Below are 17,529 nucleotides of genomic sequence, written 5' to 3' on the forward strand. Positions count from 1 at the left end.
GTTGTAACTGGCGCTGTCCAAGAGAGCGTTTTCTAGAATATTGTGGCTCTCATTTAGAATGAATATCTGCCAGATAGCAATAGGGTTCCCAATTTTCTAATCACACAAAACCAAACATCCTTGTTTTGTCTCTTTTCTGAGGCCACGCCTCATGCTCACTACACCCCTCCCCCCCATCCATTGCCCTCACCTTCACTCATTTGCTCATTTTCACTGAGCTGAGGCTGAGACAGGGAGATGGGGTGGCAGACCACTTTTTCAGGTCAGCCTTATTTCTACCAGGAGATAAAGATGTCATCTTCCTGGCTTCAGCCCCACAGAGTAATGGGAGATGGTGGCCACTTTAAATAAGAGAAACTTTATGAGCTGGTACCTCCTATCATGTTTTCATGCAATGAGAAAAAATCATACCAAAGTTGCTGGAGTACCTCACCTCCAGTACCCTCTATATTTTACACAAGGTCCCCAGTAAGCATAGACTCAGATTCAAGGTCTCTGGATTAATCTTCAAAGCCTTTCATGGAACTGGCTGAAGTTACTTCAGAGAATTCTACTTGCTTCACAATTAAGACCTCTGTCAATGGTGTTTCTTCCTCAGGTGCTATGAAACTATACCATCCTTATAGGTGAGGCTTGTGACAGTAGGGGCTATGTCTACACTACAGAGCAAAGTTGTAAAAAGATACTCAAATTGCAAACTGAAATTTGCGTATCTTTTTCTGCTTTTTTTCTGAAAGAGGCTTTTCCGAAATTTGGCCTGTCTACACAGGGCCAAATTTAAGGGAAAAAAATCCTCTTTTGAAACATCCCTTATTCCTCTCACCAAGAGGAATACAGGGATGCCGAAAACACTTCCGCTTTTTCAGAAACTGTTCTGAAAAAGTGGACGTGTTCCTTAGATGCAGCAGAGCTTTTCTGGGATCCCTCGGTATCTGGGATAAGCTCTGCAGTCTAGACATAGCCTAGGAGACCATTCTGCCTCAGCCTTTGCAAACTCGTTGCCTGATGAGATACAAATGCTCCCAGACCGGACCACCTCTAGAAAAAAGCACAAAAGCTCACTCCATTGATTTAGCTTTCAACCCAATATACTAAAAATATCTAAGACACAAAGTGGCAGAGAAAAGGGAGAGAGTAAAGGAGTAGTAGGAAAAAGAGAGAGTGAAGAAAAAAATAATTTACTAAAAGGTTAAAAACACAAAAACCTCCAACTGCCTCTGGAGAAAGGGAACAGAAACATTAGATCAGCTGGCCAACTGTGATTTGGATTTTTGGCTCTTAGTACTCGGGAAGTGCATCAGTGGGTTCCTGAATTTAATTACAAACTATGTGGAAAAAGTATTTCCTTTTATAGGATTTGAATTTCCCATCACTTAGTTTCATAGTACATCCTCTTGTTCTTGTGCTGCTCTAGTTTCTAGTCACTTAACACAATTTTGGGCTATAATTAAATATTTATTTTAAAACTTTAGTCAGATATGTGCACTGATATCTCTGTACATTTCTTTGCAGATTGCACTGACCTTTTCAACTGTTTTTGGTGTGATTGTGTACCGAATTACTACCGCAGCCGCCTTGTCCATCAGCAGTAATGAGTCAACCAGGTCAAATGCCCGTGTGACTGTGACTGCAACTGCTGTCATCATTAACCTGATTGTGATCCTTATATTAGATGAGATTTATGGAATTGTTGCCAAATGGCTGACCGAAATGGGTAAAGCTATTCTATCCCTAATGACAATTTTGCATGTATTTCTAATAGAGTATGTGGGAAAGTTCTAAAAGGAAGATTTCCCATAAAGGAGTTCCGTAAAAGAGGAAACATTCTGGCTCAGAGGGTAAAAATGTGCCCAAATGATTTAGGGTCCTATTTCCAATTTTTCAAAAATTATTTCAGGCCAGATTTTTAAGGACATTGGGGAGTCTAAGTCTCATTGAAAATCAGCTGGACTTGGGCCTTGCCTGCATTAGAAAATACACGGATAGAGCTATACCAGTAAAATTATACTGACAAACCCTCCTAAGGGAGAGTTTCTGTACTGGTAGCATGTATGCCATTTCCCCAAACCAAAATAAACCATCCTGGCGAAAGGACTCCATACCTCAGTTTCCTCTCTTACGAAATTTGAATAATGGGTCAGATCCTCAAATGGTGAATGTCAAAGTAGCCCCATGAAACTCAAGGATCTCAGGGGAAACTGCCCTGGCCCTAAGACCAGCAGAGCTCTCTGCTCCTGCTGCCACTGCCTCAGGACTTGAGGTGTCATCTGCTGCCCCCAGGAGCAGGACTCTTTTGCTCTAACAAACCCCGGGCTATAATGAATAATGTCTTGGATTCCCAGGGGTTCATTATATAAACTGCATCATTTATATAAATGCATCATTATAAATTGCATCATTATTTGCACTTCTAATAGCATCCTTGCCCAACAGAGGTCCAGTTGTAAGTGATGAGATACAGCAGCGTGTTTTTTACTGCTAGGGCCAGCCCAACTGTTTAAATTTGACTCCAATGAATACAGGCAGTCCCCGGGTTACGTACAAGATAGGGACTGTAGGTTTGATCTTAAGTTGAATCTGTATGTAAGTCGGAACTGGCGTCCAGATTCAGACACTGCTGAAACTGACCGCCTGTTCTGACTTACATACAGAATCAACTTAAGAACCCCAGGCGTCCCCAAGTCAGCTGCTGCTGAAACTGATCAGCAGCTGATTCCAGGAAGCCCGGGGCAGAGCAACTCTGCCTGGGGCTTCCTGTAGTCAGCGCTGGTCAGTTTCAGCAGAAGCTGACTTGGGGACGCCTGGGGCAGAGCAGCTGGGGTGCTGCCCGTTGGTCCAGTAGTGCCCAGAGCGGGCGCTGCCGGACCAATCGGCAGCGCCCCAGCTGCTCTGCCCCAGAGTCCAAAACAAAAGCCGGGACCCCCCCGCGGCTGCGGCTTCAGTCGGGGAGCCTGTGGTCTGCTGGGGACCGTCCCCAGCAGACCACAGGCACCCAGACTGAAGCGGCAGCAGCGGCGGTGTCCCGCGCCTCTGAGGCTTTGCTCTGGCAAAGCCTCAGAGGCGCGGGACCCCCCCGCGGCTGCGGCTTCAGTCCGGGAGCCTGTGGTCTGCTGGGGACCATCCCCAGCAGACCACAGGCACCCAGACTGAAGCGGCAGCAGTGGCGGTTCCCTGCGCCTCTGAGGCTTTGCTCTGGCAAAGCCTCAGAAGGGCGGGAACCCGCCCGGTGCCCCTGGTCTGCTGGAGACGGTCTCCAGCAGACCAGGGGCACCGGAGCAGCTTACGAACGGGGCTTTCTCGCCCCGACTTCCGGGGCGAGAAAGCCCCGTTTGTAAGTGCGGATCCGACATAAGTCGGATCCGCGTAAGTCGGGGACTGCCTGTATTTAAAATCAAGAGAGACCAGTTATACATTTAACATAATGCCACCCTATTCTATTGTCTCTCTGTAAAAATGCAGCCTTGACACAAGTGGGCACACTTCCATGAAGTTCAGTGGAAATGTGCGCCATTGATGTCAGTTGTGCATTTATTATTCAGGGCAGTATGGGAAACAAAGATGGAAAATGTTGTCATTTTAGCAGCTTTCGCATCAGATATCCCTCTGTTCCCCCGACCTTCAAATCACCTTTAGGCCCAGCCTTGCTACTGTTAGTCAGACAGCACTCCTGGTGAAGTAACTGGGTGTTTTACCTGAGCAGGGACCCACTATGGCCCTCTTTGCACAATTTCTAGTGCCACAAATTACATCATAGTTCGTTCTGATGTCTGTCTCCACTGGTAGGCTCAGATGCCAGCTGTAATTAAAAATGTTTAAAAAATTACAATTCATTCATGCGTGATAAATGCTTCTTACCTTGTGAACTTTCAGATTGCTGAGCTGAGCAAAATGGGTGCAATTTTCTCCTCACACAGCAATTCATAGACGTGTCTGGCATCATGCAGCATTTTTCCACATTAAAGGGTAAATTTGCCTGCCCTGGTGTAGGAGCAGTGGAGAGTGCATAGATACCCTTGCCATCCTTAAGCTTATTTGGGCTGTAGTTCAGGAATAGACCTGAGCACACGAGTAATTTTGAGCAAATGAGTAAGTCCATGGAAATCAGTGAGATTAGGCTCATGCTTAGTTATGCATGTGCTTAAATATTTGGCTGAATGAGTACTTAGGGGAGGAGGCAGCAATAACAATCCACAGGTGCTGTGCAGGGCTACAAGGTCTACTTTGCAGCGATTGGGGCCTCAGCAGGGGAATATCTCTGCAATGCAAAGGAAGGAGATTGACTCCCCCATAGAACCAGCAGGCAGGGCCAGCTCGAGCCATTCATGAGCCCTGGGCAGCAGGCACGCAACACATGCGCGGCTCTGCCCCTGGGAGCACGGCGCATGTGCAGCCCCGCCCCCCAGAGCATGGCGCACCTTACACCGCGCCTGATTGCAGCTCTAAGGGGCACCGCGTGCCCGAGGCCGGAGGCCACACGGTGCCTGATGGCAGCTCTAAGGGGCACCGTGCAGCCCCCATCCCCGGGCGTGCAGCACCCCTAACAGCTGCCATCAGGCGCCCCCCATAGGTTGGCGTCCCGGGCAGCTGCCCAGCTAGCGCCCCCCCTTAATCTGGCCTTGCCAGCAGGAGTGCAGATTGCACCTCTTCCAAAGGGTCATGTTTCCTGATTCTGAGCGAATTTCCCTATTCCCAGCACTCAAGTGGCACTGGAACTAATTCAGATCTCCTGTGTGCTGGTGTAAATTGGGGTAACTCCCCAAGAGTTGTGGGGAAACAACAGCATAAAACAGTGGTAAAGAAAGATCAAAATCACCTCAGTTCTTGTATTACACAGGCACATTCCCTCCCTCAGCACACTTTCTTGGCTCATGCTCTATGTAGCTCTACCCGCAAGGAGCATAATTCAGCTCTAGGGTTTTGGTGGTTTGTATTGAGTACACAGTTGGATACTATAAGTTATATAAACCATATTTTAAAATGTCCTTCTTTTATTCATTCATTGATTCTCTTCCAGTTCTGGTTGTGTGTATTCTTGCCTAGAAAACCTTATGAAGGCCTTGTCTCTTCTTCCTGGGGGATCGACACTGCAGAGAGGTCTAATAAGGTCTAATAAGGACCTTCTATATTGACTGCTGATTGCACTTCCTTCGACTCCAGTACTCCACTGGGTTGCGAGAAGTAAGGGAAGTCGACAGGATTGTTTCTCCCATTTACCTTTTACAGTGGGGATGCCACAGAAATTCTTAAGTTGACTTTCTGTGATAGAGAAGACCTGGCCGGAGAGAGTGGGAGGCGCACATTGCCCTCCTGGAACAGAGCTCATCTTTGTCAGAGTCAGGAGCTCTCTTCCGACATGGAATTTCCTAGCCCCTCCAAAGAGCCATAGGGTTATTCCTTCCACTGGTCCCCATGCAAACCCATCCTGCATAGGGTTCTATCTGGGCTGTGCAGTGCTAGGCGAACTGACCCCAAATGCATATTTTAATGGATTATTTCCATACAATCAGTCAGTTCATGTGAGTGAATAATCTGAGAGCCAGCACTTCAAGAGCTCAGCTTGCTGATGCTAAAATCTTACAAAAACCTGGCCACAAGTGTCACAGTACTGGGTGTTTTTAATAATCTGGTTCTTATTTAGGCAATTTAACCAGCGCTAAGCTCTTATATATAAAAAAAAAAACTGTCCCCAGCCAGTAGGCTGCACAATTTCAGCAATGCTTTCAGAGGCTTCTTTAAACTGATGCATTGAGTCGCCCTTCTTATTTCACATTTTTAGTCAATTACAGGGACAACCAGGATGAAATAACAATAACAATCTGTTCTGTGCCTGATAAAACATGCAGGTGCTTAAATACTTTGTTGTTTCAGGGCCTTAAATGTGTATGCCTCAGTTTCTACATCTATCAAATGGGGATAGCAATGCTTTTCCACTTCAGAGGGTGTTGTGAAACTAAAATTCATTAAGATTGATTTCACATTAAATAATTCTCCAGAGCTGGAAAGGGGGATTTACTGTAAATTCGAAGCAGGCCTAGAAGTGAAAGAAAGCGGGTGCACCCACGTGCACAGCTCTGGTAAGAGCTGGCTGAGCTGAAGCAAAAGCCAGCAGGGAGCTATGTAAAGAGCTGGCAGGGATCTGGGTTGCAATAGGACAGCTCCTGTAAGAAATTTTAAGTTACTTTCACTGCTGATCAGGCCCTAACTAATTTATCTTTCCAACACCATTAATATTAAGTAGGTAGCTGCTGCATGTTAAATGATGTGGGTCATAGGAATAGAGAGAGATTAAGGCAGATCCTCAACTCTGCAAACCAGCATCTGATTCATTTTTAGAGCTAGTAGGTGCCTCTACATGTCTCATTGCCAAATACACTTTAAATAAAAGAATAGCTAGAAATCTGCAGGAATAAGAAGGGAAAAAAAAGATGCTGTACGTTTTCCTAGTGTCACTCAGTGCAGAATAAAAATTGATAAAACCATATTAACTCTAATAATATGGTTTTTGGTTTTGTATGACTCTACTGAAAAATGATTACATATTTATCTATTGATTTTGTGGGATTTTATGTTCTATTATGTTTTATTTATTTATTTTGCAGAAGTACCAAAAACGGAGAAGACCTTTGAAGAGAGGTTAATTTTGAAGGCTTTCCTACTGAAGTTTGTGAACTCTTATGCACCAATTTTTTATGTTGCCTTTTTTAAAGGAAGGTAGGATGGATTTACATTGTTTATTTATTATTAATGGTCACATGTTGCAGGCTGCTGATCACAATAAGGCCATTGAAGGGTCTGAAGTGTCCATATTAGTACCCAAAATGGCAGATTAGCTCTAGAAGGAGTGAATCAGATTGGTCTGGAGCAATTGCTCTGGGATGAGAGGACATTTGGTGGACTCCTGATAAGTTTTGCTCCTAATAGTTGTAGTTTTCTATCCAGGATCCACTACCTTTCAGAACCTGATGGCCCATAAGGTAGCAGATCACAGAATCATAGAATACTAGTCTGAAAGGGACTTTGAGAGGTCACCAAGTCCAGGACCAAGCACCAGATCATCCCTGACAGGTGTTTGCCTAACCTGCTCTTAAAATCTCCCATAATGGAGATTCCACAACCTCCCTAAGCAATTTATTCTAGTGCTTAGCCATCCTGACAGTTTTTCCTAATGTCGAACCTAAACTTCCCTTGCTGCAAAGTAAGCCCATTGCTTCTTGTTCTGTCAGCAGAGGTTAAGGAGAATAATTTTTCTCTCTCCTCCTTGTAACACCTTTTAGGTACCTGAAAGCTGTTATCACGTCTCCGCTCAGTCTTCTCTTTTCCAGACTAATCTTTTATTTCCCAGAATCTTAGAGTGATTATTTGTTTTAAAAAAAGTTTCAAATATGTATTTCTGAATTCTAATTAGATTTCTATCATTTGTGTGCTCCTTTTATGTTTTACAAGCTGTTAATGTATATGTTAAGCTCTTTTGGGCATGGAGCATCTTTTTGTTCTATGTTTTGTACTTTGCCTTCGTCAATGACTAAGGCTTCTAGACACTACGGTAATGCGTACAATAAATAACATATTCTGAACTAATGCCGGGGTTCTCATCAATTAAACATATTTGTCTGAAAATATTTTATTTGCAATTTTTAAAGTATTATCTCAGATGGTGCCAAAAGACAAGGGAGAAAAATATTTTCTTGTCTTAAAAACATTATTTGCCAGTTTATTTATTTTCAATATGTATATACAGAATAGATCAGGTCCTGAAACTCCTAACGTGTAAATAAGTTTGCTCATTAGCACTACTTCCATGTATGAAGTTATTCATGTGTAACAGTTTATAGGATGAGAGCCTCAGTCAATTTTCTTATTTGTTTGTGAGGGTTTTAACCAGGGAAGAGGGTTTTTTTTATAAATATGAAAAGATAATTTTAAAACTGCAAAAATTGCAATAGAGATTCAGAGACAGGAGTAATATTTGAAATTCGGTTTAAAAAAAATTATCTGAAGCTGACAATGCTTTTAAAAATATATCATGTTAAAATGGTTAATTTGAAATGTAGTTTAAAATTGGTTGCTGTATATAAGCACTCATTCTGTTAAGGATAATTTTAATGCATTATTTCTTTTCACCATTTCATATATTTTATTTCTTTCAGGTTTGTTGGCCGACCTGGCAGTTATGTATATGTGTTTGATGGTTACCGAATGGAAGAGGCAAGTACAGATGGAATTCAAACAGCAAACATAGTTTAATAAGAGATATGGATGAGAGTGCTTTTCTAAGGAGTCTAGCTGACATCTGAAAAGAAATCTACCACATTTATTTCACCAAAATCCTATGCCTTCCAAGAAGAGAAAAGAAAAATTCAAAACTCAATCCCAATAATCTGTTTTAGATACTTACATGGCCTCCACCATCATAGTAACTGAGTGCCTCATAATACTTTGATCTAGTTATTTTTATAACATCTGAAGAAGGACTGTGCTATTCTCTCCATTTCACACATGGGAAATTGAGACACAGAGATGAAGGCACAGGCACTGACCTTTAGTTTTCATTGTGGATGCTGCACCCTCACTCAGCAAATACTTTAAAGACACAGAGTAGTCCCAGAGTACAATATAGTTTTTCAGAGTGCCTTACATGTTTTTAAGTGTTTCTTTTTTATTGGTTAAATTCAAATATAGTGAAACCTTTGTTATCTCGCACTCTGTTAATCAGAAAACTTTGTTAACCGGCATTGCCCCCAGCCATAATACTGTGTCATCTTCAGGTGCACAGGCCTGGCTTGATTACCATGATTGGTTTAACCATTTTTTATTTAAGAAGTACTAATCTTCTTTACCTCAAAATAGTAATGTGAGATCAACTGCCTCACACTACAAAACTACCAATATTAAAAACTTGAGTTTTACTATTATTGTCCATTGGTTTTTCCTAGATCGATGGGACCCTCAGATAAAACAGAATTTTTAGATATCTGGAACGCCCTAATCCACAAGCGTGCCGGATAACACAGGTTTTACTGTATATGATTAGCAATCGAATTGGCATGACTGAGGGATTTGGTGTTCTGAAATGTCTTGATTCTGTGGTAGGGTGGGTTCAGATAAATGTAAGGCAAAGACAGTGCTGGGACAGAGCTTCCCCATGTCACGCGGCTATGTGGTTCTAGGCCAGTGTGGGGGAATGGCAGGGTATGGAGTACTACTCCCTTGCCATACTGCCATGCAGAGTGCAGGGGCTTTAATGACTGCAACCCAAGCCCCGGTACTTTTGGTAGCCCAGAGGTCTTTTTGCAAAGCTCCCCTTAGCCCAGGACTTGAGCTGAAGCCCCAAAAGCCCTTGTAGTGATCCAGCCCAGGTACCAGACGTTCCCCACCCTGAACAAAAGCATGTGTGCTTATGTAGCGAGGAACATTACAGTATATATTTGTGAAGCAGTATATTGGAAATGGATCCTTTGAATAGAAAATGGTATTTTATAATTTCTTAAGTGTTCCATATTTTGAGCTTTCCATATATTTGTGAAAGTTTTAGGGGACAAAGTTAAGGCTGGATTTTTATTGTAAATTGGTGAATATGAAAGACTGTATGGAAGAGGAAAATAGCTAGGTCTTTTAATTATTAATTTCAAAGATTTTTAATGTTTGGGAATCTCAATGCGTGGATGAGACGACGGTTTAGAGAGTGGGGGTTTAGATTTATTATGAACTGGGGAAACTTTTGGGAAAGAGGGAGCCTATACGGGAGGGATGGACTCCACCTAAACCAAAATGGAACCAGATCTCTGGCACTTAACATTAAAAGGTTGTAGAGCAGTTTTTAAACTAAGGACTGGGAGAAAGCCAACGGGTGCGGAGGAGCACATGGATCAGACAGAGACATCTCTTAGGGGAGGGTCTATTGATAGAGTCTCTGTGTTCTAGTAAGGAGGAAAGGATGAAAAATAAGAAAGTGTGGGTAAGATCAGATGAGACACAATCAAATGAAAAAGAGTCTAACACATCTGGAAATAGCAGAAAATTAAATAGTGACAAATTTTTAAGGGCTTATACACAAACTCTGAAGTCTAAATGATAAGATGGGTAAATTACAGCACCTCATATTAAAAGAGGATATTGATATACAGTAGACTTCCGATAATCTGGCACCTTTGGGACCTTTGGGAGGTACTCCAGTGGGGGGACTGTGATGGGTCTGCTGGACCCGCACTGTGTCCGGGGATGGGCAAGGGGTGAACCCTCTGCCGTTTTGCAGGAAGGCGGGGGAAGCCCTGCGCCGCCACCGAGAGTTTCTGGGAGGGGAGAGGAGCGGGCTCCTCACCCCCCAGACTGCAGTAGTTATCCCCGAGCAGGGGCGTGAGGGGCGGCGCTGAAGGACCAACCCGGCAGCATCCCAGCTGCTCTGCTCTGCAGCTTCCCCAAGTCTGCCGCTCATCAGTTTCAGCAGCGGCAGTGGCGGACTTGGGGAAGCAGTGCAGAACAGAGCAGCTGGGGTGCTGCCAGGCGCTGAGCAGGGAGGTGAGGGGTGGCGCTACAGGACCAACCGGGCAGCACCCCAGCTGCTCTGCTCCGTGCTGCTTCCCCAAGTCTGCCACTCGACTGTTTCAGCAGCGGCAGCAGAAGACTTGGGGAAGCAGTGTGGAGCAGAGCAGCTGGGGTGCTGCCCGGTTGGTCCTGTAGCGCCACCCCTCACCCCCCTGCTCGGCGCCCAGCAGCACCCCAGCTGCTCTGCTCCGCAGCTTCCCAAAGTCCGCTGCTGGCCAGTTGCAGCAGCAGCAGCAGTGGACTTAGGGAAGCGGCACGAAGCAGCTCCAATTGTCCAGCTGGCCGAAGCACTTCCGGGTTCCAGTTGGTGCCGGACCATCAGGAGTGCCGGACCACTGGATGCCGGACTATTGTAGTTTTACTGTAATAGGCATCGCAGAAACTTGGTGGAATGAGGACAATCAATGAGACATAGTCATACCGGGGTACAAAATATATCAGAAGGACAGAATAGTTCATGTTGGTGGGGGAATGGCACTATACGTGAAAGAAAATGCAGAATCAAATGAAGTAAAAAACTTAAATGAACCAAAATGTTCCATATTATCTCTATGGGTAGTAATTCCATGATCTAATAATAATATAGCAGTAGGTATATATTATGAACCAGCTGACCACGATAGTGATAGTGACTAAGAAATGCTAAGGGAGATTAAAGAGTCTATCAAAATAAAAAACTCAGTAATAGTGGGGGATTTCAACTATCCCCATATTGACTGGGTACACCTCACCTCAGGTCGGGATACAGAGATAAAATGTCTTGATACCTTAAATGACTGCTTCTTGGAGCAGCTGGTTCTGGAACCCACAAGGGAAGAGGCAATTCTTGATTTAGTCCTAATTGAAGTACAGGATCTGGTCCAAGAGGTAAATATAACTGGACCTCTTTGAAACAGAGACCATAATGTAATAAAATTTAACATCTCTGTGGTGGGAAAAACATTCAGCAACCCAACACTGTGGGCACTGAATTTCAGAAAGGGGAACTACACAAAAATGAGGAGGTTAGTTAAACAGACATTAAAATGTACAATGACAAAAGTAAAATCCCTGTGAGCTGCATGGAAGCTTTTCACAGACACAGTAAGAGAGGCCCAAATTCACGGCTGAGAATGTTAGGGAGATTCCCAAACCTGGGCCATTCTTTTTAGGTGATAAATCTGAGGAATTATCCTAAGTTGAGGCGTCATTATAGGAGATTTTGGAACAAATTGATAAACTTAACAGCAACAAGTCACTGGGACCAGATGGCATTCACCCAAAAGTCCTGAAAGAACTCACATATGAAATTGTGGAACTATTAACTGTGGTTTGTAACCTATCCTTTAAATCAGCTTCTGTTCCTAATGTTTGGAAGATAGCTAATGTGACACCAATATTTTAAAAGGGCTCTAAAGATGATCCTGGCAATTGCAGACTAGTAAGTCTGAAGTCAGTACCGGGCAAATTAGTTGAAACTATAGTAAAGAATAAAATTGTCAGACACATAGATGAACAGAATTTGTTGGGGGAAGTCAACACGGTTTTTTCTGTAAAGGGAAATCATGTCTTATTAATCTCCTAGATGTCTTTGAGGGGGGGTCAACAAACTTGTGGACAAGAGGGATCCAGTCGATATAGTGTACTTAGATTTCCAGAAAGTCTTTCACAAGGTCCCTCACCAAAGGCTCTTAGGTCAATTAAGTTGTCATGGGATAAGAGGGAAGCTGCAGGGCAGCACAGCTGCACAGGTGATTAATCATCCCCATCCAGTCAGTCAGTTCCTTGCACGGGGTCCTGCGCTTCTGACTGGGCGGGGCTGATTAATCACCTGTGAAGCTGTGCTTCCCCACAGCTTAGAGGGACACTGGTCACCAAATGAAATGAATAAGTAGCAGATTTAAAACAAAGAAAAATAAAATTTCCTTCATATAGGGCACAGTCAACCTGTCTACTTGCCAGAGGATGTTGTGAAGACCAGTACTTAAACAGGGTAAAAAAAAGAACTAGATAAATTCATGGAGTTTATGTCTACCAGTGGCTATTCACCAGGATGGATAGGAATGGAGTCCCTAGCCTCTGTTTTTCAGAGGCTGGAAATGGATGACAGGAGAGGGTTCATTTGATGATTTCCTGTTCTACTCACTCCCTCTGGGGCATCTGGTATTGGCCACTGATGGCAGACAGGATACTGGGCTGGATGAACCTTTGGTCTGACCCAGTATGGCCGCTCTTATGTTCTGACATACAATGAATATAAATTATTGCTTACTATATCTTTTGGATTCTAATTAAACTTCACTGAAAAACATTTTGCAAATTTTGCTTCACAACTTTAAAACTCCTTTTCTAGTTCCCTGCCCTTTTCTAGTTCCCACAGAAAAAAATCCTGGTAAAATTCTGTTCCGGGGTTAGAAATCCGACATGTGGAACTTGAGAGATTGGTTTCCTTGGAACTGACAAAGTTAGGTGGGGAAATTCAAAATCAGTCTTATAATGAATGCAAAGTTAATTTCAAGATTAATTTTAAAGGAGCAGTCACTGGTTCCTCCTGCCTTTGTCCTAATTCACTAACAGTTTGTGCTTTCCTTTCCATTACAGTGTGCTCCCGGAGGCTGTTTGATGGAACTTTGTATTCAGCTGAGCATCATTATGCTTGGAAAGCAACTTATTCAGAATAATCTGTTTGAAATTGGAATCCCGTATGTATTTCAAGCGTTTCTGTTACCATGCACTTTATTCCCACAAGGTGTAAATTAAAGCCTTGATCCTTCTTCTACTAAATAGGAGTTTTGCCATTGACTTTAATGAGCCCTAATTGAATATACTTAAGATGATGATAAATTATGCTTCTGGTTGTGGTGAAATGATCTGGCTGTATTTTACCTTAAATAATTGGTGATATCTGCAGTGAATGGAGTAAAGAAAATGTCTGAATATATTGAAGAATTGATATAAATTAACTTTAAAAACCCATGGAAAGTAGGAAAACTATGACAGATCTCTTGGGAGGTTTCAGAGATGCTTCCAGAGTAGCTGCATTGAATACAAATGGGTATGAAATGGGGGTGAGGGACGCAATGGCTATAAGCTCTTAAAATGGGTTATTTTATCTATAATATTTCATGGTTTTACTTATGAAACCCACACATATTTAATGTGCCCTTCACTGTGTGATTTTGTAGCTAGATTGGGAGAAGATATTGACATTCTATTTAGCAGCTGTTTTACTGCAGTGAGCTTATACATGGCAATGAGTTTTTCATCGTGTTTTGCATTTGGCAAGAACTCTGGTTTAAGGTATCTTCAGTGGCAGGTGGGTGGGTCTGCAATCAAGAGTCCTGCACTGAGAATGTCTTATTGCTGACTCCTGTGAGTTCTATCCTGGCTTCTTTCGACCTCATTGTTCCTGCTGGTGACAACATTCTCTTAGGTGTGTAGAGACACTGTGGCTACGTCTACTTTGGCAAGATTTTGAACAAATACTCTTTAACGCAAGAGTTTTTACGTTAGAGTATTTGCACAAGAGAGCGTCTACACTGGCATGTGCTTTTGCGCAAAAGATGTGCTTTTGCGGAAAAGCATCCGTGCCAGTGTAGATGCTCTCTTGCACAAGAAACCTCCAAAGGCCATTTTAACCATCGGGCTTTCTTGCACAAGAAATTCATGTTGCCTGTCTACACTGGCCTCTTGTGCAAGAACACTTGCACATGAGGGCTTATTCCTGAGCAGGAGCATCATAGTTCTTGCACAAGAAGCACTGATTTCTTACATTAGAACGTCAGTGTTCTTGCGCAACAATTCTCGGCCAGTGTAGACAGGCAGCTAGTTTTTGCGCAAAAGCAAGCGCTTTTGCACAAAATCTTGCTAATGTAGACACAGCCTGCATGTTTTGGAAGTGTAGGCGCTGAAGAGCCCACCACAGTGTCTGACCTGCTCCACTGAACTCAATAGGAGGAGGTGGTTGTTCTGGTGGCGGTTGTTTTCCATTGATATAGATGGGTTCTGCATCAGATCCTTTCCGAGGCTTCTGAAGAAGACGACTAGAACCTTGATGCAGGATGCACAACAGGACATCATTGAAATACATTTGAAAATTGGACCCTTTTCCTCCTTTGTCCTGGAAAGAATTTTTGACTGCTGAAGCAGAAGTGAAAAACTATGGACATGGATGACGCATGTCTTTGTCCTTCGCAAGTCACAGTTTGCTGGAGAGGCCTGTTTTCTATCCAAGTCTCCTGGGGTGCGTCTACACAGCAGGGCTTTACTTGAACTACGCTACACAAATTGAGCTACATCAATTGTGTAGCTTATTCCAAAATAGCTTATTTCAAACTTGGGGGCATCTACACAGCACTTATTTCGAAATAGAGCACTCTTCCTCCAACTTCCCTTGCTGCTCCTAGACTGAGGATTACAGGAGTCGGAGTAAGAAGTCCTCCAGCTTGACAGTATTTTGACATTATTTCAAAATAACTGCCTGCTGTGTGGACGTGGATCAAGTTATTTCAAAATAATGTTGCTGTGTAGATATACCCATGGGCTTCAAAGTAGGAATAAGAGCCTCCGGAAAAGGGCACTTTTTCCGGAGGATCGGGGCCAGTCTAGATGCTCTTTTCTGGCTTTTTTAAAAGCCGGAAAAAAGCGGCGGACATTTTTATTTAAATGCCGCGGGGGATATTTAAATCCCCCGCGGATTTCCCTACGACGACTAGTGAAATTTACATGCCCCTTCCGGAAAAGGGGCCAGTGTAGACGTAGCCATGGAGTTTATAGCATATCTTGAAGGAAAAGGGGGTAAATTGCTCCAAAAGACTTTGTACATGTTGGAGGCTTAATGCTTTGTCTGTGTGAGCCTGATGTGTGGTTTTTTTTTTTTTTTTTCATTTCCCTCTTCCAAAAGCTTACTGCTACTGGGTTTGTTTAAGCAGGGGATGGCTATGATATTATAATTACTACATTTATTATCTTTGATTCATGGAAGTGGAGAGTGATCCAGTCAAAATACAGAGTTACTCTCAGAAAATTACGCAATCCACTGAATGCAGTGCTCAGTGCAAGAATGTGACAGCCTCGTTCCACTTGTTTCTTCTTCCTCGCCAACAATCTGCAGTGAACTCAGTTTAAAAATGAAATATGTCTTAAATCAAAACAAGCTTGCTTTACTTCTCCTCTTTCCAGAGGAACACCGCTATTCCCTTGTTATATTGATGCTGATCATCCTTGTCTGTCTCTGTTCATAGATTATATGAAGTTGCATCCTTTCCCAGTCTCACCCTGATCTCTCTGTGGAATCTTTCTGCCCCTCCAGCCCAACTCAGCTGGCTCCCTTAAACCCTAATACTCTCTCCCCTCATAGATTTTTCATTAGAACTGGCCAGGACATATTGTCCCCCCTGCAAAAGTGACAAGATAAAAAAAATTAGTCCCAAATTGAGACTATAGTTTTTTAAACCATTTTTGAAAAAAAAAAACCATCAGAATCAATACAATTTTGTGGAATATTTTGGCCTTTGTCGAAACAGCATTTTCTAATCAAAGATTAAATAAATTAATATTTTCTGATCAGCTGCACAATTCATGGGTACTCTCTTCCCTCCTACCCATCTTCCTTTCTAGATCATCCCTTCTCCCTCAGAAGGTCATCTGTTTCCCCGACTTCTCTTCCTCCCTTATTGCCCATTGCCTCATTTCTCTTCTCCTCCTGCATTAGAATTGTTCTGTAGTGACCAATCCTACAGAGGCAGAGAGCTAGAATAAATAGTCTAAAAGGTCTCTTTCCATCTCTCACTCCAAGGACTCCTGTCTCCTGCTCTGTGCCTGTCTTGAGGAAAAGATCCCAAGAAAATAGTACCTCTCCCACAGGCTATTAGCACTCCACTTGGACAGTATAGCCACTGAGTTCCCTCTGGCATTGAATACAACAGAAAAAAGTTTTCTACGCATATTATAAACCATTCTCTAGGCTTCTAAAATGGGGACATAATTTTCTATTATATTCTGTGCAATGATTTATAACACATATAGAAAGAGTTTGATTTCATATTGAATTTTGTATGGTTTTAGAGTTATTTATATATAACTTGATTAGTTTCATTGATATTAAAGCCCGTAGGGTTTTTCCAAAGGACAGTGTAGCATACAGATGACATTCGTTCAGAGCCATATCTTTCTACATAAAAGTTGTCAATGGTCAAAAGTACTTGGCTGACATCTTATCCACACTTAGTGCCAGTTGGAGAATTTAGAAGTTAGGTTTCACATGTCAGCTCTGCTTTGTACAGCGTCATTAGAATAAATTCTAACCTTTTCCAAATGCTTCTCTGGAGAAACTGCTCCTTGGCTGTGATAGATGTGACTGTCTGGTATTCTATATCTTCCTGTGATTTGTTTTTCCATTTCTGCATCCAAGAATATCAAAATGGCTAGATGAGTCTCATGGCCTTGCAATTATGGCATGCTTGGCTTTTTGGAATTGCAGCAAAGTGCTTTGAGTGGCTGGAATTCACAAGTTTAACAGATGCAGCTATGCCACAATTCACTCAGATGTGTCACATCCCATAATTCTCTTCTCATGCCACAGAAATTGGCCCTACAATGCTGAAGGGTTTGAGAATCCCGAGTTCTTTTAAAGCTCCCTTTCACCAAATTTTATATTCGCCATCCTCACTGCAAAATTTCATGTGGTTATTTTATGAATCTCCATCGCTGACCTTGTGGTAAACATGGTCGTACTGAAGTCAACAGCAAAACTCCCAGGGTATGTCTACACAGCAGCGTTATTTCAGAATAATTGACGTTATTTCAAAATAATAAAGAGCGTGTCTGCACTGCAAGTTATAATTTTGAAATAATGTTGAGCTGGAGGACTTCTTACTCTGACTCCTGTAACCCTCATTTGACAAAGAATAAGGGAAGTCAAAGGAAGAGTGTTCTTCCTTCGACTTCCTGCGGTGTAGGCAGCGCCAAGAGTGCATTAAACTATTTCAACATCAGCTACACAATTGA

The 17,529-nt window shown here is 42.8% G+C and overlaps 1 protein-coding gene across 1 annotated transcript in view; it reads left to right on the top strand.

The window, feature by feature from the left end:
- Positions 1-17,529, top strand: part of ANO2 (anoctamin 2) — a 292,358-nt gene that overhangs the window by 242,269 nt on the left and 32,560 nt on the right. The window contains exons 17-20 of the mRNA XM_006128152.4: positions 1,513-1,714; positions 6,600-6,711; positions 8,148-8,205; positions 13,123-13,223. Coding sequence (XP_006128214.3) covers positions 1,513-1,714; positions 6,600-6,711; positions 8,148-8,205; positions 13,123-13,223 — 473 coding nt within the window. The remainder of the gene's footprint in view (positions 1-1,512; positions 1,715-6,599; positions 6,712-8,147; positions 8,206-13,122; positions 13,224-17,529) is intronic.

Source organism: Pelodiscus sinensis, chromosome 1 (assembly GCF_052426305.1).
Source record: "Pelodiscus sinensis isolate ZL-2025 chromosome 1, ASM5242630v1, whole genome shotgun sequence".
In the NCBI taxonomy this organism is placed as follows: domain Eukaryota; kingdom Metazoa; phylum Chordata; order Testudines; family Trionychidae; genus Pelodiscus; species Pelodiscus sinensis.